Here is a 25,232-nt window from a genome sequence, read left to right as displayed (position 1 = left end):
GAAAAAAACCTAATCTATTAACTTTTTATGACTTCTGAGACAGAAATATGTGTCCAAGTTCGTCCATATCTTTGTTTTCATCTCCTTGGACACATAGAGGCACTACATCTTCTAGGTAAGTCCATGTAGTAGGGTTCTGGTCAACTGGAATGATGTGTGCTGTTCTAGGAATGGCCCATAAAAGCAGTCATGGGTGATCATCTCCTTTTCTCTGTCTTTCTTTCTCATCAGCTGGCTTGAAAGAGAGAACCTTAAGGGCCAGTGTGAGGGGGGAACCACAAGTTGAAGGTGCCTGGGTTCATGAATGACTCTGTGGAGCAGAATAGCCACCCCCACCAATTAATCCACACAGGGCTATGATGTGAGCAAGGAATACAATTTTATTATGTTTGGGAATAATTTGGGAGTTGTTATAGAAGTTAGGCTACCTTGAATAATATAGTCATTTTGACACTATTTAGCTGCTAAGTTTGGCAGAGACATTATTTCCTAAATCACATACTTGTTGAATTTTTTTATTATTATCAGTAACTTTTAAAGTAAGGAAACTGGTCTTCCCTGGTGGCACAGTGGTTAAGAATCCGCCTGCCAATGCAGGGGACGTGGGTTCGAGCCCTGGTCTGAGAAGATCTCACATTCCGTGGAGCAACAAAGCCCCTGTGCCACAACTACTGAGCCTGCACTCTAGAGCCCGCAAGCCACAACTACTGAGTGCACGTGCCACAACTACTGAAGCCTGTGTGCCTAGAGCCCATGCTCTGCAACAAGAGAAGCCACGGCAATGAGAAGCCCACACACCGCAACTAAGAGCAGCCCCCACTCGACGCAACTAGAGAAAGCCTGTGCACAGCAACGAAGACCCAACACAGACAAAAATAAAAATATAAATAAATTTATAAAAATAAAATAAAATAAAGAAACTGAGAAGCTACATAAAGATACAAGTTTTTTTGACAGTCAGTCCCTTTCTCTATAAACAATATGATTAAGGCATTCATTACCTCATTTATTCTGTACACTGACTCTGTGAAGATCTTGAGAGATAAGGAAACTGAGGTTCAAAGAGGTTAAGTATTACAACATGGACAAGATCACACAACTACTGTTTGCTTAGGATCCAGGATTAAAACTCACTTTTTTTTTTTAACCACAAAGTTCTTATTATTTTCACTGTAAAGTGCTCCTTTTAAGAAAACAGCAGTCAAGAAAGAGAGTGTATACAGAGTAAGTATATAAGACTTTCTGGAGAGGTAGCAAAACCTAGAAAAAAATATAACTGGGTACCAGGTCATACTTCAGAAACTCTATGACAGATCATAAAACAGAAAGATGGAAAAAAAAGGTAAGAGGATAATCATGAATCCAGACCGCAAGACTGGGTTCCTAGGATCCAAGGTTCAAAATCTAGTCCAGAAGTTTTTAATGTTTCTATAATCAGTTATTAGGTTTCACTTAAATTGTTTAATAAAAAGTCATTCTTTATCCAGAATGTCTGAGGTTGTGTACTCAAATTCCTTTTTATTTCAAGTTAATGGATCTAAACCTTTAAAGGTGTACATATTACTCAGGGTTTTCCAGAGAAGTAGAACCAATAGGAGATTATCTGTCTGTCTATCAAGAGTATTTATTTTAAGGAATTGGCTCATGTGACTGCGTGGCTGGCAAGTCTGAAATCTTCAGGGCAGACAGGCAGGCTGGAGACCCAGCAAAAAGCTGATGTTGCTTGAGCATAAAGGCAGTCTGGAGGCAGAATTCCCTTTTCCCTGTAGAACCTTGGTCTTTTTCTCTTAAGACCTTTAACTGATTAGATGAGGCCCACCTATATTATGGAAAGTAATCTGCTTTATTCAAAGTCTACTGATCTAAATGTTAATCTCATCTTAAAGAAACCTTCACAGAAACATCCAGACTGACATTTGACCAAATATCTGGGTACTGTGGCCTAGCTAAGGTAACACACAAAATTCACCATCATAGGGTATTAATTACAAACAAAATATCCAAATCTAGTTAGAGCCTAATGAACATGTTCTGGTTATTGGATTGGTGGTACTTTTTCTGAATGAGATGACCCCATTTCTATCTGTCTGTTAGAAAGAAAAAGAATGGCTGCATCCTTTAAACCCACAAATATGTGCTTGATAAAGCATTGAAGCAAACCTCTAAACATTAAAGTCAAAGACATTTCAAGCATCATCCAGCAGGTGAGCAATAAATATCTTGGGCTGTGGAGGCTTGCCTGTCGTACCTGCACTGAATGTCTCTTCACCAGTAGCTGCTCTGCCTTCCTTCCTGTCCCCAAACACTTCGAAACCTATTGAACTCAAAGCTGCTGCCACTTGTTTAATGCTTAGTTTTTCTCCATAGTTTTTGGCCTCTCATCTTCATGTAGTTCAGTTGGAATGTACTTCTCTCTTTTTTAATAATCCAAATGAGTCTTATTATGTCATGTCCCATTCCAGTATTCTTTCATCTGTGAGTCTTTTCTGCTGTTTTTCACTCCTCTAGCAGTCATACCCCTTGTGGAACTTCCATCCTTATGCAACCTACAGATAATTTCTCCCATGGGAAATTGTCACATGTTGGCATAGTTTTTTGCACTACTGTGAATATAAAAAAATGCACCACAAGCATATTTTAGTGATGTTATAATAAAAAGTTTAATTAACAAAAAATACCATATAATACATAAATTCATCATGAATTGGCCGTATCATGTATTGATAGCCAGCCATATCTGAGAAAAACAAAAACAAAACAAAAAAACTTCACTCTCATGTCTTTTTGTGTCATTTTGTGGTTCAGGAGTCACAGCTGTCATAGGACTTGCCTGAATGTGTTGATCTGAGACCCCCTTTGGCACCTCTGTATCAGAGTGTCTGCTCCACCCCTTCCTCCTTGTATCATATGCATCAAATACTGGAAGGCATGCAGCAGACACCCTGGTTTTGTTTTGTTTTTGGAACAAAAATTTCCAGAGAATTTTCATCTATGACACCAAGGGTCGCTTTGCTGTTCATCGTATTACACCTGAGGAGGCCAAGTATAAGTTATGCAAAGTGAGAAAGATCTTTGTGGGGACAAAAGGAATCCCTCATCTGGTGACCCATGATGCTCGCACCATCCGCTACCCTGATCCCCTCATCAAGGTGAATGACACCATTCAGATTGATTTGGAGACTGGAAAGATTACTGATTTCATCAAATTTGACACTGGTAACCTGTGCATGGTGACTGGAGGTGCTAACCTGGGAAGAATTGGTGTGATCACTAGCCAGGAGAGACATCCTGGTTCTTTTGATGTAGTTCATGTGAAAGATGCCAACGGCAATAGCTTTGCCACCCGGCTCTCCAACATTTTCGTTATTGGCAAAGGCAACAAACCATGGATCTCTCTTCCTCGTGAAAAGGGTATCCGCCTTACCATTGCTGAGGAGAGAGACAAGAGACTGGCAGCCAAACAGAGCAGTGGATAAAATGATCTCTTAAGTGACGTGACTGGGAAAGTCTTTTTACTAATGGATAATACTACATAATTAAAAGCCTCTTTCGTGGAGGAACTCTGGTTTTGTTTTTGTTTTTGTTTTTTTAAGATACCTCCAACCAGCTGTCTAAGGCTTGTGCTAAGATACTCTACAATTGTCATCTACTGATAATCTTTTATGTATAATGTCATTGTTGGATACTTACCTGGATTTTTCCAAACATAAGGCAGTCTGTCTTTGCCAATTCTAGAAGGTAGCGAAGGGACTGACTTTATTTTGCTGGTGGTCAAACCATCCTTTTCTTTGTTTTATTCTCTGGACAGTGAATTATTTCCTGTTTCCATCTGTAAAATGATGAACTTTTTCATTCTAAAATACAATAAATATTATTTCCACAATGAGTTGTATTTTTTTGAAATTGGGAACTGTGTTTCATATTCGTTGAGTATCTTCACAGAGCAGCATTAGCAACTCACTAAATATTTGGTGGGTGTTAGAAGCTCAAGTGCTGTTTGTCCTGAAGATTTTCTGTTAAATTAATAATTGGGCAGCACCTAGGCAAAGTATGTTAAAAAAATGTTTTCTTTCAGAATGTTAAAGCACTCAGATTTGATTGAGGGGCAGGATTTATGTAAAGGAGAAAATATCCATCAGAAAAAAAATGTTTCTAATTTTATCATGTATTGATAGCCAGCCATATCTGAGAAAAACAAAAACAAAACAAAAACCCTTCACCCTCACGTCTTCTTGTGTCATTTTGTAATTCAGGAGTCACAGTTCCACAGCCGTCACAGGACTTGCCTGAATGTGATTTTGTTTTGTTTTTTCTGTTTTTCTGTGAAGGGGAAGTACTAAAGAGTCATTCTAAGAAAATGAATTCCACGTACCTGGTTCACCGTTAGATACTCTTTAAATAAGTCTTTGAATGACAAGTATGTTTCTGGAAACACATGGTTAGCTGGATGATAACTAAATTGATTGATCACAGGCTCAGTGGTTGTTGGCTTCACAGGGCAGATTTAGGAGGCCAAGATCAGTGCAAACAACAGGGTAGGGGGAGTACTTTCTAGTTATAACTGTAAAGATGTCAAGAGATGAGCTTTGGGCAGAGGACATATAGTTGTAATGGGGTGGGGCGGGCGCCAGCTGTCAGTGCGGGGGTGTTTAGCAAGTGGCTGTTAGGGGTCCTGCTCCACCAACGGTTGGCATCGCAGTGGATCTTCCCTCCCTCCCCTTCCTCTGTATAAAAGAAGCCCGGATTCTGACTGGGAGAAGATGGTTCTTTGAGACACTAGTCTGCCATCTTCTCGGTCTGCTGGCTTTCTGAATAAAGTCGTTATTCCTTGTCCCAGCAACTCGTCTCCCAATTTACTGGCCTGTCATTTGGTGAGCAGAATGAGCTTGGACTCGGTATCATCATTATCCCTATTTTTCAGAAAAAGCAACTAATACTCCAAGACTTTTAAACACTTGCCCATAATTTCATAACAGGTGAGTAAGGATGGAGGCTAGATTCAGCTCATCTTTTTCCCAGGGCAGTGTTTGTTCTCCTGTTCTAGACTCAATGGAGAATAACTCCAATGCCTCAATTCCCCTGAGCACATTCCCCATGAACCAGGGTTTTTCAGGGTTTTCAATAATCAAGGTGTCTCTGCAGAGGGCCTGGGGCAGTAGGAGAGATGAAAATCACCTCATACAGGGAAAAGAAAAGCCAGTGGAAGAGCAGGAAAAACAAAGAGGGAGAAGAAAAAAGATACACAGATGAAACATCTATTTATCTAGAATGGTTGGAAATGTTTATTTTGGCTAACAGCTACACTTTATCTCATTCATGGTCAAAAAATTCTTAAAAACATCATGTAACACTAAAATTAAACTGACCATAATTTATTTTATATGATAGTCAAAGTCTTATTTTTTTTTTGAGAATTTTTTTAAACATCTTTATTGGAGTATAATTGCTTTACAATGGTGTGTTAGTTTCTGCTTTATAACAAAGTGAATCAGCTATACATATACATATATCCCCATATCTCTTCCCTCTAGCATCTCCCTCCCACCCTTCCTACCCCATCCCTCTAGGAGGTCACAAAGCACCGAGCTGATCTCCCTGTGCTATGTGGCTGCTTCCCACTAGCTAGCTATTTTATGTTTGGTAGTGTATATATGTCCATGCTACGCTCTTACTTCATCCCAGCTTACCCTTCTCCCTCCCCATGTCCTCAAGTCCATTCTCTACATCTGCATCTTTATTCCTGTCCTGCCCCTAGGTACTTCAGAAACTTTTTTTTTAGATTCCATATATATGTGTTAGCATACAGTATTTGTTTTTCTCTTTCTGACTTACTTCACTCTGTATGATGGACTCTAGGTCCATCCAACTCATTACAAATAACTCAATTTCGTTTTTTTTTTATGGTTGAGTAATATTCCATTGTATGTATGTACCACATCTTCTTTATCCATTCATCTGTTGATGGGTACTTAGGTTACTTCCATGTCCTGGCTATTGTAAATGAGCTGCAGTGATCATTGTGGTACATGACTCTTTTTGAATTATGGTTTTCTCAGGGTATATGCCCAGTAGTGGGAGTGCTGGGTCATATGGTAGTTCTGTTTTTAGTCTTTTAAGGAACCTCCATACTGTTCTCCATGGTGGCTGTATCAATTTACATTCCCACCAACAGTGCAAGAGGGATCCCTTTTCTCCACATCGTCTCCACCATTTATTGTTTGTAGATATTTTGATGATGGCCATTCTGACTGGTGTGAGGTGATACCTCAGTGTAGTTTTGATTTGCATTTCTCTAATAATTAGTGATGTTGAGCATCCTTTCATGTGTTTGTTGGCAGTCTGTATATCTTCTTTGGAGAAATGTCTATTTAGGTCTTCTGCCCATTTTTGGATTGGGTTGTTTGTTTTTTGATATTGAGCTGCATGAGCTGTTTATATATTTTGGAGATTAATCCTTTGTCAGTTGCTTCATTTGCAAATATTTTCTCCCATTCTGAGGGTTGTCTTTTCGTCTTGTTTATGGTTTCCTTTGCTGTGCAAAAGCTTTTAAGTTTCATTAGGTCCCATTTGTTTATTTTTGTTTTTTTTCCATTTCTCTAGGAGGTGAGTCAAAAAGGATCTTGCTGTGATTTATTTCATAGAGTGTTCTGCCTATGTTTTCCTCTAAGAGATTTATAGTGTCTGGCCTTACATTTAGGTCTTTAATCCATTTTGAGTTTATTTTTGTGTGTGGTGTTAGGGAGTGTTCTAATTTCATTCTTTTACATGTAGCTGTCCAGTTTTCCCAGCACCACTTATTGAAGAGGTTGTCTTTTCTCCATTGTATATGCTTGCCTCCTTTATCAAAAATAAGGTGACCATATGTGTGTGGGTTTATCTCTGGGCTTTCTATCCTGTTCCATTGATCTATATTTCTGTTTTTGTGCCAGTACCATACTGTCTTGATTACTGTAGCTTTGTACTATAGTCTGAAGTCCGGGAGCCTGATTCCTTCAGTTTCGTTTTTCTTTCTTAAGACTGCTTTGGTTATTCGGGGTCTTTTGTGTTTACCTACAAATTGTGAAATTTTTTGTTCTAGTTCTGTGGAAAATGCCATTGGTAGTTGGATAGGGATTGCATTGAATTTATAGATTGCTTTGGGTAGTAGAGTCATTTTCACAATGTTGATTCTTCCAATCCAAGAACATGGTATATCTCTCCATCTGTTTGTATCATCTTTAATTTCTTTCATCAGTGTCTTATAGTTTTCTGCATACAGGTCTTTTGTCTCCTTAGGTAGGTTTATTCCTAGGTATTTTATTCTTTTTGTTGCAATTGTAAATGGGAGTGTTTCCTTAATTTCTCTTTCAGATTTTTCATCATTAGTGTATAGGAATGCAAGAGATTTGTGTGAATTAATTTTGTATCCTGCTACTTTACCAAATTCATTGATTAGCTCTAGTAGTTTTCTGGTAGCATGTTTAGGATTCTCTATGTATAGTATCATGACATCTGCAAACAGTGACAGTTTTACTTCTTCTTTTCTGATTTGGATTCCTTTTATTACTTTTTCCTCTCTGATTGCTGTGGCTAAAACTTAGAAAACTTTGTTGAATAATAGTGGTGAGAGTGGACATCCCTGTCTTTTTCCTGATCTTAGAGGAAATGCTTTCAGTTTTTCACCATTGAGAATGATGTTTGCTGTGGGTTTTTCATATATGGCCTTTATTATGTTGAGGTAGGTTCACTCTATGCCTACTTTCTGGAGGATTTTTTATCATAAGTGGGTGTTGAATTTTGTTGAAAGCTTTTCCTGCATCTATTGAGATGATCATATGGTTTTTCTCCTTCAATTTGTTAATATGGTGTACCACATTGATAGATTTGTGTATATTGAAGAATCCTTGCATTCCTGGGATAAACCCCACTTGATCATGGTGTATGATCCTTTTAATGTGCTTTGGATTCTGTTTGCTAGTATTTTGTTGAGGATTTTTGCATCTATGTTCATCAGTGATATTGGCCTGTAGTTTTCTGTCTTTGTGACATCTTTTTCTGGTTTTGGTATCTGGGTGATGGTGGCCTTGTAAAATGAGTTTGGGAGTGTTCCTCCCTCTGCTATATTTTGGAAGAGTTTGAGAAGGATAGGTGTTAGCTCTTGTCTAAATATTTGATAGAATTTGCCTGTGACGCCATCTGGTCCTGGGCTTCTATTTGTTGGAAGATTTTTAATCACAGTCACAATTTCAGTGCTTGTGATTGGTCTGTGTATATTTTCTATTTCTTCCTGGTTCAGTCACGAAAGGTTGTGCTTTTCTAAGAATTTGTCCATTTCTTCCAGGTTGTCCATTTTATTGGCATATAGTTGCTTGTAGTAATCTCTCATGACCTTTGTATTTCTGCAGTGTCAGTTGTTACTTCTCCTTTTTCATTTCTAATTCTGTTGATTTGAATCTTCTCCCTTTTTTTCTTGATGAATCTGCCTAATGGTTTATCAATTTTGTTTATCTTCTCAAAGAACCAGGTTTTAGTTTTATTGATCTTTGCTATTGCTTCCTTCATTTGTTTTTCATTTATTTCTGATCTGATCTTTATGATTTCCTTCCTTCTGCTAACTTTGGGGGGTTTTTTTGTTCCTCTTTCTCTAATTGCTTTAGGTGTAAGGTTAGGTTGTTTATTTGAGATGTTTCTTGTTTCTTGACGTAAGATTGTATTGCTATAAACTTCCCTCTTAGAACTGCTTTTGCTGCATCGCATAGGTTTTGGGTCATCGTGTTTTCATTGTCATTTGTTTCTAGGTATTTTTTGATTTCCTCTTTGATTTCTTCAGTGATCTCTTGGTCACTTAGTAGTGTAGTGCTTAGCCGCCATGTGTTTGTGTTTTTTACAGATTTTTTCCTGTAATTGATATCTAGTCTCATAGCGTTGTGGTCAGAAAAGATACTTGATACGATTTCAGTTTTCCTAAATTTACCAAGTCTTGATTTATGACCCAAGATATGATCTATCCTCGAGAATGTTCCATGAGCACTTGAGAAGAAAGTGTATTCTGTTGTTTTGGATGGAATGTCCTATAAATATCAATTAAGTCCATCTTGTTTAATGTATCATTTAAAGCTTGTGTTTCCTTATTTATTTTCATTCTGGATGATCTGTCCATTGGTGAAAATGGGGTGTTAAAGTCCCCTACTATGACTGTGTTACTGTCAATTTCCCTTTTTATGGCTGCTAGCATTTGCCTTATGTAATGAGGTGCTCCTATGTTGGGTGCATAAATACTTTCAATTGTTATATCTTCTTCTTGGATTGATCTGTTGATCATTATGCAGTGTCCTTCTTTGTCTCTTGTAATAGTCTTTATTTTAAAGTCTATTTTGTCTGATATGAGAATTGCTACTCCAGCTTTCTTTTGATTTCCATTTGCATGGAATATCTTTTTCTATCCCCTCACTTTCTATCTGTATGTGTTCCTAGGTCTGAAGTGGGTCTCTTGTACACAGCGTATATACAGGTCTTGGTTTGGTATCCATTCATCCAGTCTACATCTTTTTGTTGGAGCATTTAATCTGTTTACATTTAAGGTAGTTATCGATATGTATGTTCCTATTACCATTTTCTTAATTGTTTTGGGTTTGTTATTGTAGGTCTTTTACTTCTTTTGTGTTTCCTGCCTAGAGAAGTTCCTTTAGCATTTGTTGTAAAGATGGTTTGGTGGTGCTGAATTCTCTTAGCTTTTGCTTGTCTGTAAAGGTTTTAATTTCTCTGTTGAATCTGAATGAGATCCTTGCTGGGTAGAGTAATCTTGGTTGTAGGTTTTTCCCTTTCATCACTTTAAATATGTCCTGCCACCCCCTTCTGGCTTGCAGAGTTTCTGCTGAAAGATCAGCTGTTAACCTTATGGGGATTCCCTTATGTGTTATTTGTTGTTTTTCCCTTGCTGCTTTTAATATGTTTTCTTTGTTTTTAATTTCTGATAGTTTGATTAATGTGTGTCTTGGCATGTTTCTCCTTGAATTTACCCTGTATGGGACTCTCTGTGCTTCCTGGACTTGATTAACTATTTCCTTTCCCATATTAGGGAAGTTTTCAACTATAATCTCTTCAAATATTTTCTCAGACCCTTTCTTTTTCTCTTCTTCTGCTGGTACCCCTATCATTCGAATGTTGGTGCGTTTAATGTTGTCCCAGAGGTCTCTGAGACTGTCCTCAATTCTTTTCATTCTTTTTTCTTTATTCTTCTCTGCAGTAGTTATTTCCATTATTTTATCTTTCAGGTCACTTATCCATTCTTCTGCCTCAGATATTCTGCTATTGATTTCTTCTAGATCATTTTAAATTTCATTTACTGCATTGTTCATCATTGTTTGTTTGCTCTTTAGTTCTTCTAGTTCTTTGTTCAACATTTCTTGTATTTTCTCCATCCTATTTCCAAGATTTTGGTTCATCTTTGCTGTCATTACCATGAATTCTTTTCCAGGTAGACTGCCTATTTCCTCTTCATTTGTTTGATCTGGTGGGTTTTTGCCTTGCTCCTTCATCTGCTGTGTGTTTCTCTGTCTTCTCATTTTGCTTAACTTACTGTGTTTGGGGCCTCCTTTTCGCAGGCTGCAGGTTCATAGTTCTCATTGTTTTTGGTGTCTTGCCCCACTGGCTAAGGTTGGTTCAGTGGGTTGTGTAGGCTTCCTGGTGGAGGGGACTGGTGCCTGTGTTTTTGTGGATGAGGCTGGATCTTGTCTTTCTGGTGGGCAGGACCGTGTCCGGTCGTGTGTTTTGGGGTGTCTGTGACCTTATTATGATCTTAGGCAGCCTCTCTGCTAATGGGTTGTGTGTGTTCCTGTCTTGTTAGTTGTTCGGCATAGGGTGTCCAGCACTGTAGGTTGCTGGTCGTTGAGTGGAGCTGAGTCTTAGCATTGAGATGGAGGTCTCTGGGAGAGGTTTCACCATTTGATATTACATGGAGCTGGGAGGATTCTGGTGGACCAATGTCCTGAACTTGGCTCTCCCACCTCAGAGGCACAGGCCTGACACCTGGTTGGAGCACAAGACCCTGTCAGTCACACAGCTCAGAAGAAAAGGGAGAAAATATGAAAGAAAGAAACAATAAAATGAAATAAAGTTATTAAAATAAAAAAATTTATCAAAAAAAATTAAAAAGTAATAAAAAAAGAAAGAAAGAAAAGAGCAACCAAACCAAAAAACAAATCCACCAGTGATAACTAGTGCTAAAACGTATACAAAAAAAAAAAAGGACAGATCCGTAGGACAAATGGTAAAAGCAAAGCTATACAGACAAAATCACACTTTGAAGCATACACCTACACACTCACAAAAAGAGATAAAGGAAAAAAATATATATATCTATATATAAGAAAGGAAAAAAGGAAGAGAGCAACCGAATCAGTAAACAAATCTACCAATGATAATAAACTCTAAATACTAAACTAAGATAAACATAAAACCAGAAACAAATTAGATGCAGAAAGCAAACCCCAAGTCTCCAGTTGCTCCCAAAGTCCACTGCCTCAATTTTTGGGGTGATTCGCTGTCTATTCAGGTATTCCAGAGATGCAGGGTACATCGAGTTGATTGTGGAGATTTAATCCGCTGCTCCTGAGGCTGCTGGGAGAAATTTCCCTTTCTCTTCTTTGTTCGCACAGCTCCTGGAGTTCAGCTTTGGTTTTGACCCCACCTCTGCATGTAGGTCACCTGCGGAAGTCTGTTCCCTGCCCAGACAGGACGGGGTTAAAGTAGCAGCTGATAAGGGGGTTCTGGCTCACTCAGCCTGGGAGTGGGAGGGGTACGGAATGCGGGGTGAGCCTTTGGTGGCAGAGGACAGCGTGACGTTGCACCAGCCTGAGGCGCACTGTGTTCTCCCGGGGAAGTTGTCCCTGGATCACGGGACCCTGGCAGTGGTGGGTTGCATAGGCTCCCCAGAGGGGAGGTGTGGATAGTGACCTGTGCTTGCACACAGGATTCTTGATGGCTGCAGCAGTGTTAGCGTTTCATGCCCGTCTCTGGTGTCCACGCTGATAGCTGCGGTCTCTGGAGCTCGTTTAGGCAGTGCTCTGAATCCCCTCTCCTCGTGCGCCCCGTAACAATGGTCTCTTGCCTCTTAGGCAGGTCCAGACTTTTTCCCGGACTCCCTCCTGGCTAGCTGTGGCACACTAGTCCCCCTCAGGCTGTGTTCACACAGCCAACGCCAGTCCTCTCCCTGGCATCTGACCTCTGAAGCCCGAGCCTCAGCTCCCAGCTCCCACCCGCCCTGGCAGGCGGGGAGCAGACAAGCCTCTCAGGCTGGTCAGTACTGATCCTCTGTGTGGGAATCTCTCTGCTTTGCTCTCTGCACCCCTGTTGCTGTGCTCTCCTCCGTGGCTCTCTGCCAGTGAAGGGGCTTCCTCGTGTGTGGATACTTTTCCTCCTTCACAGCTCCCTCCCAGAGGTACAGGTTCTTTTTCTATTCTTTTGTCTCTGTTTTTTCTTTTTTCTTTTGCCCTACCCAGTTATGTGGGGAGTTTCTTGCCTTTTGGGAGGTCTGAGGTCTTCTTCCAGCGTTCAGTAGGTGTTCTATAGGAGTTGTTCCACATGTAGATGTATTTCTGATGTATTTGTGGGGAGGAAGGTGATCTCCACGTCTTACCCTCCACCATCTTGAAGGTCTCCCTACAAAGTCTTATTTTAAATTCTAATTATTACTGTGAATCTTTAAGAAAATCTGGCCCTATTGATTCTGGGTAGATTGATTTTACTATATCCAGTGTACCAAGGATAGTTATTTCAGATACCATCTGTTGTTATGAACTGTCATGCCCTACCCTGCCCCATTGATTCCAATTTATTACTTCAGCTGAAAAGAGAAAACATTTCAGTGAAAGGGGAAGCAGGAAATTCCAATGGATAAGCAGCAGTTGGAGTGCTAACCTGTCATTTGGATGGAAAAAATGCTGTTGTTGACACATTTTTTCCTTGTTTGTGACACAAATTAGGTAACTCCCTGATGTACTGTCTCTTCACAAAATTGGTGGGGGTGTGATAAATGTCTATGCGGTATATAAAGATATTCATAACAAAGAGTTATGATATGAAAAATGTCCTTTTCTCACAATAGAAAGAGTAACTCATGTTCTACATAATTTGTACCTATATATTTTGTTGTTATAAATCCTGGTTTGCTCAGTAAGCTGAAGTTCATTTCTTCACCATGAATCTTGAACCCAACCTTGATGAATCAGAAGGATCAAATAGGAGCAAAGCTCCTATACTTTATATATAATAGATATACAGGTCCACCTCAGTGAGTCTGTTTTAAAATAACCACTTTAGTTAAATGAATTATTTTTTCCTCTCAAAAATAATTTTGGAATTCTGATACTTTGTAGTGTAAGACTCAAAGGGACTTTTTATTCCTCTGTTTCCTGAATGATATCCCAGATATATGGATAATATCCTTATTTTAATCATTTTAAAATGTATATTTGATATTCATTAAAATATATTTGATTTCTGATTTTGATAGTTGTGTTACGTTCATGTAAGATGTTAGCATTAGGGGAAGATAGATGGAGGGAATAAAAAGTTAAAAAGAAAAAAATGTATTGAACTTCCCCCATTTGCCAAGAACGGTGTGAGGCACTTGGTACACAGTGGTGATTAAGCAGGCAGAATCCATTATTCCCTCCTCTCCTCACTTAGTTATGAAGTTATCATTTAGTCATACCAACGTTTTTTCCACTGCAATTGAAGCCTATGTGTGTCTTATTCTTTTCTAGAAAACCTTAATTTTCCCACTTACTGAGCACTTATGCTCAGTTAAGCACTTATTCCTAGGTGTTTTCCGTATTTCATTGCTTTATTCTTACAGCACAACTGTAGAGTAAGTGTTATTACCCATGATTTGCATGTGAGGAGACTGAGGTGAGAATATAAGCTAAACGAGCTTCCCCATAAGACAGAGTGGCTGAACTGGGACTTTCACTTGGGTTTGTATAAATCCGTAGGGTGTTGTCATCTCATCTCACAGCCCTCCACCGATAAGAATCACCTCTGTGCCGGGTCCTTTCAGATCTCAATCCTTTTCGTCATAGCCCTATTCTTGTAACGTTTGTTACTTACCAGCAAACTGCTCTCCTACCTCTTAACCATTAGCAGAACCACAAACTGGATGAAGTTTCTAAATCATGGTTTGGCTAACGTAGAAGGGTTTATGAGAATGGGTACAGACCTAACATAAAGGATTAGACAATGCCAATGCTTTCTGATGGAAATCATATGTAGATAACAGAGGCTGTTTGTGCCAGTGAAGTATCTACTTTTTTGAAAGTACCTCTACTTTTTGAAACTTCCACCATCCCTTGATCAACTTATTTTCAAGCCAGGCTTATGTTTCCAGTTACTGTTTAAAGTCATAAAATAAACAAATCCTTGAATAATATTCCTCATCAGTTATAAATTTAACTTCTTAACTTTAATATGCAAAGGTTGGACCTGGGGCTGCCTAGGTTATCTGGGCTGCAGAGTACATTGGTTCTTTTCATCTCAACAAGATGGAAATTTTAGGATACCAAGGGGATGGAGAGAAGACAAGGCTCTTTTTTATTCCCAAAGAACACGAAGTTCTGACATTACTCACGATCTGTCAATCTTTGCATGAAGGTGGGCATTCTCAAGGCTCCTGGGCCCCAGAGTGGTTGTTGCTCCCCTAGGAATTGGGACAGATATCACCAGAAGAGGTGCCCATGGTGGTATAGTCCAGTCTGTGTTCCTAGTAGGAGCGTGGGTAAATTTCTTTCTGGACTCAGTATCAGGCAAGGCTGTGGTTCTTCCAGTAAGTAGATTGCTACTCTCAAAGACATTGTGAATATTTTCTCCTTTTGCTTGGCTGCTAAGAAGCCTAGTTCCAAGTTTAAGTCTCTACCATTTTGTCCTCAACTTGGTTCTGGCTTTGTCTTACTTTCCCATTCTTAGTTTTCATTAATCCTGATTTTTTAATTTAAAAAACGCTTTTATACTTTACACATCTCTGAAAGTAACCTCAAATCCCTTTGGGAATGAGGCTGAATGTAAATAATCAATGCTATTAATAAGTAATATTTTAACAGCTTCATTCTTATCTATTGAATGAAGTAATCTATTGTCTTTACTTATCTCCAAATAATTATACTGTAAAAATTCAATGAAAGGTTTTGTTGTCCAGGCAGACCCAGGACCCACCATGGTAAAATCTGACTTCAGTGATCCTTATAAAAATTTTGCAGGTTACTTTTATATCTGAGAAACAGAACATATAGCTATATTGGACATTTTTATTGTTCTTGATATCCAATGTCTCATTCTAAAGAACTTAATAAATTATAACTGCCACCAACAATGAATGAGGTGGCCAGAATCATCGCATCTTTGCCAGAACTGGGATTTATAACTTTACTGTTCTCTGCATTAACAGTACATCCCAGTTATTTCTAAGATTGGTTTCTCAAATTAGGGACCATGAATTTCTGGGAGACTTCATAGATTCTGAAAAAGTTCTTGGTTTCAGAACATGATTTTGCTGGGAAAAAGGAATCGGTTCACTCTTCTGGAATCAGTCTTTAGTTATAGAATTTAAACATAGGGATCCTAATTAAGAAATAAGAACAACATTTAAAGAGATGAAAATGCATACTAAGAAGAGAGCTAAGAAAAGCTAATCCTTTCCAGTTAAGAGAGAAGAAGGCTGAGGGATAACATATGATAAAGCTTTATGTAAGGCATTTCATACTGGTTTATTGGATGAATTAATCTATTTTTATTTTTTAAATAAATAAATAAATTTATGGCTGCGTTGGGTCTTCGTTGCTGCGTGGGGGGTTTCTCTAGTTGCTGCGAGCGGGGGCTACTCTTCGTTGCAGTGCATGGGCTTCTCATCACAGTGGCTTCTTTTGTTGCGGAGCACAGGCTCTAGGTGCACGGGCTTCAGTAGTTGTGGCACGCAGGCTCAGTAGTTGTGGCTCGCGAGCTCTAGAGCACAGGCTCAGTAGTTGTGGCGCACGGGTTTAGTTGCTCTACCGCATGTGGGATCTTCCCGGACCAGGGGTTGAACCCATGCCCCCTGCATTGGCAGGAGGGTTCTTAACCACTGTGCCACCAGGGAAGTCCCTAATGACTTTATTAATCAACTAATTTATGTTATTAAAGATCATACTTTCAAAAGTATTTATTTATTCATTTTAGGTAAAAATAGGTAAGACCAAGTAAATCTTGTTTTGTATAGAATACATTAACATCTTATGTCTGGCTGCTTTGTTTTCAATGGGAAAGTCACAGTACAATAATATAGGACCATATCATTTTAAACCTTTATGTTTTCTATAGGAAAAATTAACCCATATGTTCTAAATTGATTTGCCCTTAAGTCATTACAATGTGGCATTGTAAAGACTGCCTGATGTCAAAAGAAGCTTCTGGATTTTTTTAAGCAATCATTTTTGTCAGTTTTTGCCAAGAATAAAATGAATTAGAGAACCAGAAGGCTTTACAGATTAGAGCCAAGTTGTTTGAACAGGTTCTACATTTGAAGTTGTAAACCCTTCCATCTTTTTACCAGGACACATCTCTGAAAATGAAAATCCAAATAGAGGATTTTCAAAACATGCACAGCACAAAGTTAGTGAAAGAGTCTGTTTCTGAAGCCCATATTTTCATTATGTCATCCCATTAATAAAAACAGTACATCTCATTCTTCTCTACTTTCCCACAGAAAGAGTCCATTTGTGAAAAGGTTGATTCAGCTCTGTACATCCTTATTGCCAAAGGGAAGTTGTACCTGGTAGGAGAGACAAACAAGGGTCAACACATTATGAATGGGTATATTATGTGCTTAAGCGTTGTATTAGAGCTTCAGAGTGCTACGGGATATGGACAGGGAAAAGATTAACTTGGCAGCAAATTGAGGAAATTTTGATGGAAGAGGTGAAGGCATTAATTTTAACAACTTAGCTAAATAGCCAAGTACATGGTTTTACTGTTTGCTGGGTGAACCAGGAAGATGAAGTAGTATGGACTGTGAACTCTGGGCTTCTCCTGCCTGGAGGAGGCCATGGAATGAAGACATGTGCCTCTGGCAGGTGATAAGAGGGATTCGGGGCAAGCACAGGGGGAAAAAGAGGAGATAAGAGAATGGTCAAGGCAGATTTCTTTGACTTTGTGATTTTACTTCTTTAATAAAGAAGAATATCTCTGTGCTTTTGTTCCAGTTTTTCTGCCACCAGTAATGATTTCCTCCACCGCCCACCCGGAATCCTGTCCAACCCATTCATTCAAGGCTGAGTTCAAAGATTGCCTATTCTGGGAAGGCTTCTCTTACCTTCCAGGCAGAATTTTCTACTCTCTCCTTGGTGGTTTTAACAGCACTGTAGATTTTAAATAAAGAAGATCAAAAGCATCCAAATCTTGGAATTATGCCAAAAGGATTTTAAAAATTAACATGATTTTTTCCCCCAAATATGGCATTACAATAACTGAATTCTTATTATGCTAGAATTCCCAGCACACAATGGGTTAATCCTGTGGGCTGCCACAACCGCTTGGTGATGGAGAGGGTGCCGTGGAACCCTCAGCAAGGTCTTGGCAGTCTTCCAGGTGATGTGTGAGGTAGGAAGATTCTTGGTCATTCTCCATCACAGTGCTCCTTTGGAATTAAGATATCTAACCTCATTAAGCCAGAGCAGGTTAACTCCTAATATCCTATTAAAACCATCTTCTACAATATTTTGGTTCAACTTTTATTCTGCCATAGTACTTCTCACATTGTTTAAAGTGAGGTCCAGAATAGTTGCGTCTTATACGTGTTTAACTTATGCATTTTGAGGAGGTGATGGGAAGAAGGCGAGGGGAGAAAGCAGACCAAAAGACCAAGAAAGGAAAGCAAGAAAAAGGTGACAACTCTATTGGAAAAGCATATATCTATTGAAATGGGGAGTGGGTTTAAGTTGGGATACATGAATCTCACCCTGTGCTAGCTGATCTCGGCTTCTTGGGCTTCTGTTGGTGGGTGTCTCCCTGTGCTGGAAAAGAACCTAGTGTTTAAATGTTTACTTTTTCTTACACTATGAACCTGAATGCAGGACAACAAACTGCTTCACCAGGGACGCAATCAAAGAATCATCACTTCTAACACTGGAGGAAAACCCAGCTCTTTCTTAAAGGATTTTTTCAAATGAAATTTTGCATAGGATTTTTATTTCAGTTTTTGTTGTAAGAGCTGACTCTAGAAAACAACCCCAAATTAAATGCAGTTCCATTGGCATCTATTAGATGGTGAGCGCTTCAAAGGCAGGGACCAGGCCTTGTTACTGGCCATTTTTGTGCTCCTAGCACTTAGAAGTCTTAATTAACACTGGCTGGATTAATGAGATCATCTCTTCTGCAGCTTCAGAACAGCTTTCCCTTCACCCACCTTCGTTATTGACCCAAATTACCTTCTATTTGTGCACTGTGCCCTTGTGCTCTCTGAGCAGGCAATTTGCTCCCTTTAGGCTCATCCACAAGAAATAGTTAACCTTTTCCAGCCAATGTCTTAAACACGTGCAGCTGGATTTGCTGCTTACTTTGACCAAACCTCCTGTTCCTCTCCTCACTGACTTAGTTAGAATGATGAGCTCCTCTAGGAAGAAGCAGGGTCCACAGCCTTTCTTTCCAAATGGGCTGAGAGGGCAGGAGTAACAAGGCAGGAGGGTGAATTTGGAGGGACTCTGGAGCCTCTACTTCTTTTAGCCCTCCCTGGATCTTAGCTGAAATGAAGCTGCTGTCTGGGACATGGCGAATGTTAACTGGCTTTCTCTTCGACCTCCCTCCCCCTCACTGTGAAGCGATGGTTGCTCAGGGTGCAGGCTCAGCCTGAGAGAGCTTATGTGCTCCTGCTTAATTGTTTGGAAGCTAAAAACAGACATGGAACAGTGAGAAGCAAATTGTTTCCTGGGTGCATGTTCAGTGGAGCACTGCTTAAATCACTCCAAGCTTCCCCCAATCATTTCTGAAACAAGGTGGGGCTGAAGTAATTAGGTAAATAAATGAAATCACAGAAAATCGAGAGGAAAGAAAACTGTTTCTCCTCACAATACAGATGATTTTCAGACAGCTCATTTATTAAATGCCAGGTAACCAGTTCCTTTTCAGCCTCCTTCCTCCATTACCAGCTTAGCCCCTGGGCCGCGGGATGCGGGGTGCTGGGTACCAGGCTCTCCACAGGGGTGACTCCGGCTCAGGAATTTGCGGAGCCCAGCCCCCTCCATTGCCTCCCACTGAGCGCACTGCTCCAGCCTGGCAGCCTATCCATGGGCGCTGTCACAGGGACTCAGACAACTGCTGACAAACATCCACCCTGGATTTGTCTAGAGCTGCAGTTGTGGGAGCCTCTGGCTTAGCAGCATCCATCAGAGGTCTTTCCAGAAACCATCTTAATAAAAAAGATTCCTGCTGTAATATTAACAGGCAACCTCTGTACATCCCATGTTTGAGGACTGTACTTGGTACCATAATGTACATTGATGGCAGCGGCTCAAGTTGTCAGATCCAGTAAAAGCCAGAAAAAGAACAGCATAATATTTACGGGCTGAATGGTTTTGAAACAAGAAATGCTTCTGGCATAAAAGGAGATGAAATTTATGCTCACAATCAAAATCATTGCAAATCTGAGTTATTAAAACCAATATTGTATTTTTTAAAAGCCACACGAATCCAGATAACAGGCTTTAAGAAGATCAAGTGATTCTAAAGGACATTAGACAAAAAAGAGAAGTTTAACTGTAAATTAGCATGATGGTACTGAACCAGGGTTGCTCATTTTCTCTCTGTATTTTTTATATGGTGGTTGGGGAATAAATGCTTTTTTACATGGGGCAAAAACAGCAGGCTCAGAGTATATGGAAAATTCAGGTGGTGGTCATAAATACATATACCACAATTTACTTTAATTTGAAAGCATAAGCTCCGTAGGAAATGAAGCAAAAGGTTTGGATTCTTTCAGCTAGTAGATTTTGAGAAAATTTTCCGTAATTCAATCTTTTATTTTTCTTACTGGTTTTCATGTATCTGTAAGAAACCAGCACTAAACGAATTGTCTTGTACCAGCACCACTTTCATGCACATTTATTGTGTAAGGTGGAAACTCCTAAGTGTAAGAACTCTGTAGGACTGAGTAATAAGGATGACTCCAGACCCCACCACACTGACAAAGCAGAAAGGGGCATTTTCATTTGGTTTTAAACATACATTCCATTTGTTCAAGTAGACAAGAATTTTCTCACAACTTGGAAGATATTTCTATAAAATATATATATTTTTTGCCTCGGGAGAATTTTTAGCCATAAAAATGAAGAAAGGAAGTGGCCAAAAGGAAAGGATATGTATTTGCTTTCCTTCTGCCCCCAGGTATAAATATTTTCTCTTATGTGTTGTCTTTTTCTTAGACACCAGAAGTGAGGATGTACAAATCTGACCAATGCTAGTTTACTTGGTATTACCACTGCAAGATGAAGAAAACAGAGGAAAGACCCATTATGAAAAAAAAGATCACCTCCAACAATCAAATTTAAAATTCAGCAGCAAGACTACAGTGAAGTATTGCACTAAAATTTTTAGTGCTCAGAATGTCAAAGTATAATTTTCAAAAAGTTAAAACATGACGTTGATGCAAATATAGAATGAACACATGCCAAAGATACTATCCAACTCATTAATTAATGAGAAAAACAGTAAAATCGTAAAGCGGGTTCAAAGATCATTTGAGGAGCTGGTTGTTTATAGACGATGTAATAAAAGAATATTAAGTTAGATTGCTGCATTAGAATTAAACTGTTAACCATCAACAGTACAAGAAACTGTGACGTTTGAGGTTATTTTTGTCTCAGACAGAAAATATTGCTTCTGTACCAGATACAGGTTTACAAGATAACATGTAACTTCACAGAACCTGAGCATTTAATTTATATTTTAAATATCAAAATCTAGCGATGGTAGATTATTTCAGAAAATTAAGTAATCCTTGACCAAATGGGTCTGTTCAACACTGTTTCAGTGTGACTTTGAAACAATTCGCACTCTTCCTCTTGTCCGTTTACAAGTTATGGATGACTTTTCTTAACAAGTGACCTAAGGAATTGTGAATTTACCAGGTAATCATCTGTTACATTTTTTTTGACAGCATGTTGCTTGGTAAGAATGAAATTTTAATCAAGTATCTGTCAACCTTTTGTCACTTCCTTGATTTTTTCAATATTGGTATTTGGTGCTTGTGTACTTTGCAGCTTATGAATTAGTCTCACTGATGTTTGCAGCTCTTAGCAGCCTGGCTTGCTGAGCTGGAAAGAACTGTCAGTGACAGTGAGAACTTATTCTGCAGTGACATGTGAGGGTGCTAGGATATCGTGATGTATGCCTCCCCCTTCCCATTACTTACACACACACACACACTCACACACACATATAGCCTCACCCAGTAGGAGTGATGAGTCTTAGACAATTTTATAAGGACAGGGAAAGCACAAATCCTCCAAGAAGAAGCTAATCCTCCTTTGGGTTTCCTGATTAACTAAGCAATAGAACTACAGACTCCTTGCATTGGACAGGACCTTAGAGGTTAACTACTCCCACTTCCCTGTCAAAGTAGGAGTCCCCAGAACAGCCTTCGCCTGTGATGTTTGTAAAATGCAAATTCAATCATGTCACTCTCCTGTTAACATCAGCCAGTGGCTCCCCTTTCCCCTCAGGATACAGTCCAAATTCCTAACATGACTTACAAGGTCTGGCCCCTCTTCTCTCCCTCCATCCTCAAACCTCTTCACTCTTCTCCTCGTGCACCTTTTTCCTTCTAGTATATGAATTTGCTTTAGTTTTTAAAATGTGTCCTGTTCTCATTAACCTCTGTGCACAGGCTGTGTCTTTTCTCTGGGTAGTTCATAGTCTTCAGGGCCAGTCTGAAGAAGATCTTGTGAATTTGACCCAAAGGTCATTGTTTGCTCCTTAGCATAATATTCAATACATTTTTTCCCTTGAGCTGGAACTATCTGTGAGACAGCAGAATCGAGTTGGTAGATCAGGAAATTACAGGAATGACAGAAATGTAGCACACTGAGATTTGGGCCTGCATCTGATGAAGTCGTTCATGGCCGTCTTTGAGAACAACATGGAAGGATCCAGGTTGGATCATAGTGCTGAGTGAGATCTGTAACTGGTAGAACACAGAACCTCAAGGGGGGCATGAGTTGTCAATAGCATGCTTGAGGGAGGTCTCTGTCATTGCCCTTTGCAGGCCATTATTTTCATAATGTTTTGGAGGTGAACCTCAATGGCAGGCTGCTGAAGTTTTCAAATGGACTCAAGTTGGAAGAAGTTAATATTTTAGATGAAGATTAGTTGACAAAATGTTCCTGACATATTGAAATAATGAGTTATATCTAACCAGACAAATTTTAAGTGGATAATCACAATAAAACAGCACAGTGATAGGATACGGTGGGAATGGGAAAGAGATTTGGAACAAATATTGGTGAGTCTAGTTGAGAGTAAATTCCACACGAGTTCGCAGGGTGACATGACTTCCAAAAAATAGTAGGGTTTCTTGGCTGAATTAATGAAAGTATAGTATTTATACCAATGTGGGTTTAGTGTCATTCTTCTCCCTGACTTGCTCAGTTCAGAGATGGGAATCTATGTTTGGATTCAGGCATTATATTTCAGGATGCTGGAAAACTGGAGTGTGTGCAGAGGAATGCACATAGGATGGAGAGGTGACTAAAAGCTTTGTGATGGGAGGGTTGGGGGAAGACATCTGCTTTATTTAGCTTGGAAACAAGAATGGGAATATAATAACTCTTTTCAAATATTTGGAGGGGTAGTGCATGGATGAAGGATTTATTTTATTTGGTGTGGCTCCTGAGGCAGAGCTAAGACCAATGAAGCAAAGTAGTAGTTAGGAAAAGTGCCTTAATATAGATAGCTCCTTTCTGATGGAGAGAGCATCATAAAACCAAGCTGTCTCAGGAAGCTATGAGTTCCTTGTCACTGAAAATATTCAGAGGCCAGACAACCAATGATTTGTTGGAAATGTAGTAGGCTTTCCAGTATTAGGGAGAGGCTGTTGAACTATCATGCTTTAGTATCTTTCAACTTTTATATAATTATTGTCTCCTTATTAAGACCTGTATTTTACATAGCACATACACTTAAATAAATAAATATATATAAGGAGGAGCTTTTACCACAGCTCCTTATATAACTAGCGTGGTATAATGGGAAAAGCCCACGTTCTGAGGACAAATTGTCATAACCCTGTCTAGCTGTGTGATCTTAGGCAAATCATGTAATTTCTCTGAATTCCTATTTTGTAAACTGAAAAAAAAAATAGGACTAATACTTCTAGTTGAGATAAAACAATGGAACAACATGAATATGGATTAAAAATATAAACAATGTTTTGAAATTAGCTAAGAGAAAATGAATGATCAGACAGTGAGGGTCACAGAGATTCAGATGAAGGCTGGATCACTGGGAGTTGGGTAATAATAAGAGCAGTTAATTTAGTGTTTGCTATGTGCCAGGTACTGTTCAAAGTGCTGCTACATGCATTAGCTAATTTTATCCTTGCCAGAAACCCATGAGGAAACCTAGCCACAGAGGAGGTATGTGATTTCCAAGGTCCCATGGCCATAGCCAAGTCAGGAAATGAACCCAGGCGGTCTGGCTCCAGAGTCTGTACACTTATTTTCTTTACTGCCTATGAAGAAGACGTCACAGATGAGCAGTGTTTGACCCACAGTGCGGTTGCAATTGAGGCCAAAATCAATCCTACTGAAAGTTCTGGAGCTGCGATGGCCCTTCAGAATTGTCCCAAATTTTGAGAAGGGGGTTGGCCTTTGTATCCCTACATCAACCCAAGGTTACACCTGGGGACCACCAATAGCCAATGACTGGCTGACAGGCCTGTACTGGAGGGCAATTTCTAGTGAGGAAATCAGCTGGGAGAGTATAACAGCCAATCTTCCCAGCATCTGGGGGATTGGTGCATGGGTGAAGAGGGATCCAGGCAGAGCGTCACGGAATCCACTATACCTGGCATAGACCAGGCATGATGACAGTGATGATGATGGTGATGGTGATGATGATGATGATTACCAAAGCTTTCTGATGTGGCAGACTCTGTTCTAAGTACTTTATTCACACTAACTCATTTAATCCTTATAATATTCCTGTGCAGAGGATGCTTCTATTTATCTTTTGAGGTAAAGAAACTGAAGCACAAAAAGATTTAGTAGCCGGGGCAAGATCGTTCAGCCATTAAATGGCACGATGGGGATTTTTTTTTAAAGCACTTATTTCTAAATTCACATCCAGTAAAATTCACTCTATTTGGCATACATTTACATGAATTTTGACAAATGACAAGCGACATGTGGATATAGAATAGTTCCATCACCTGTCCCCTGCAAATTCTTCAGGCCCTTTCTAGTCAACCCTTACACTTGTCTCCAGCTCTAGCAAACCGCCGATCTGTTTTTGCTCATATAAACTTACCTTTTCCAAAATGTCATTTAAATGGAATCATACAATATATAATCTTTTGAGTTTGACTTCTTTCACTTATTGTAATTGATGCATCTGGGGTTCACACATGTTGTTGTGTGTATCAGTGCAGAGTTGGAATTAGAACTCAAGCTCCGTGACTCCAGAACCCAAGCTCTAACCACTGTGTCTACAAACTCCCCCCGGGGCAAGTCCAGTGAGTAGACATGTGATATTGCCTCTTCTGGTGTGGACACAACTATAACTTAGTTTCTAACACTTCTTTTAGTAACTCTGTTAGAAATTGCTGTGGATTATTCATTTGTAAGAAAAAGTTACGAGAAAACCATGCAGTGGGCTTTGACTGAATTAATTAACTGCTGTAGTTTCTTATTATGAAGTTGAGTCGGTTGCCTATTACTAACTTTGTATATGAGTTTACCATGATTTTTCCAAAGTGTTGTAAAAGAAGATTTGGATTTATGGTGTGTCTCTGATCCTGCCATGTGCTGTTAAGAAGTTTGTTGGGGAGCATCTGTTCTTTAGTGCCGGTTAAAATAGGTGTGAGTGTTATAAGTTCGTCATAGTCCACAGGCTTGGATGTGCAAAGCTGAAACTCTTCTTTATATCTGGACTTTACTCTCTGGTCTCTATCTCTGCTTTTAAAGGAAAACTTTATGTTGTCACTTCAACAACATTCACTTCTAGTTAAATCTTTGTCT

The 25,232-nt window shown here is 39.4% G+C and overlaps 1 protein-coding gene across 1 annotated transcript in view; it reads left to right on the top strand.

Annotated features, from left to right (window-relative positions):
- LOC133093006 (small ribosomal subunit protein eS4, X isoform-like) overlaps nt 1–3,515 on the top strand; it is a 142,138-nt gene extending 138,623 nt beyond the window's left edge. The window contains exon 2 of the mRNA XM_061192752.1: nt 2,979–3,515. Within this exon, the coding sequence (XP_061048735.1) occupies nt 2,979–3,476 (498 nt within the window). The 3' untranslated portion in view covers nt 3,477–3,515. The remainder of the gene's footprint in view (nt 1–2,978) is intronic.
- The last annotated feature ends 21,717 nt before the right edge of the window (nt 3,516–25,232 follow it).

This window comes from Eubalaena glacialis, chromosome 6 (genome assembly GCF_028564815.1).
Source record: "Eubalaena glacialis isolate mEubGla1 chromosome 6, mEubGla1.1.hap2.+ XY, whole genome shotgun sequence".
Taxonomy (NCBI): domain Eukaryota; kingdom Metazoa; phylum Chordata; class Mammalia; order Artiodactyla; family Balaenidae; genus Eubalaena; species Eubalaena glacialis.
This window is presented reverse-complemented; position numbering and strand designations above follow the sequence as displayed.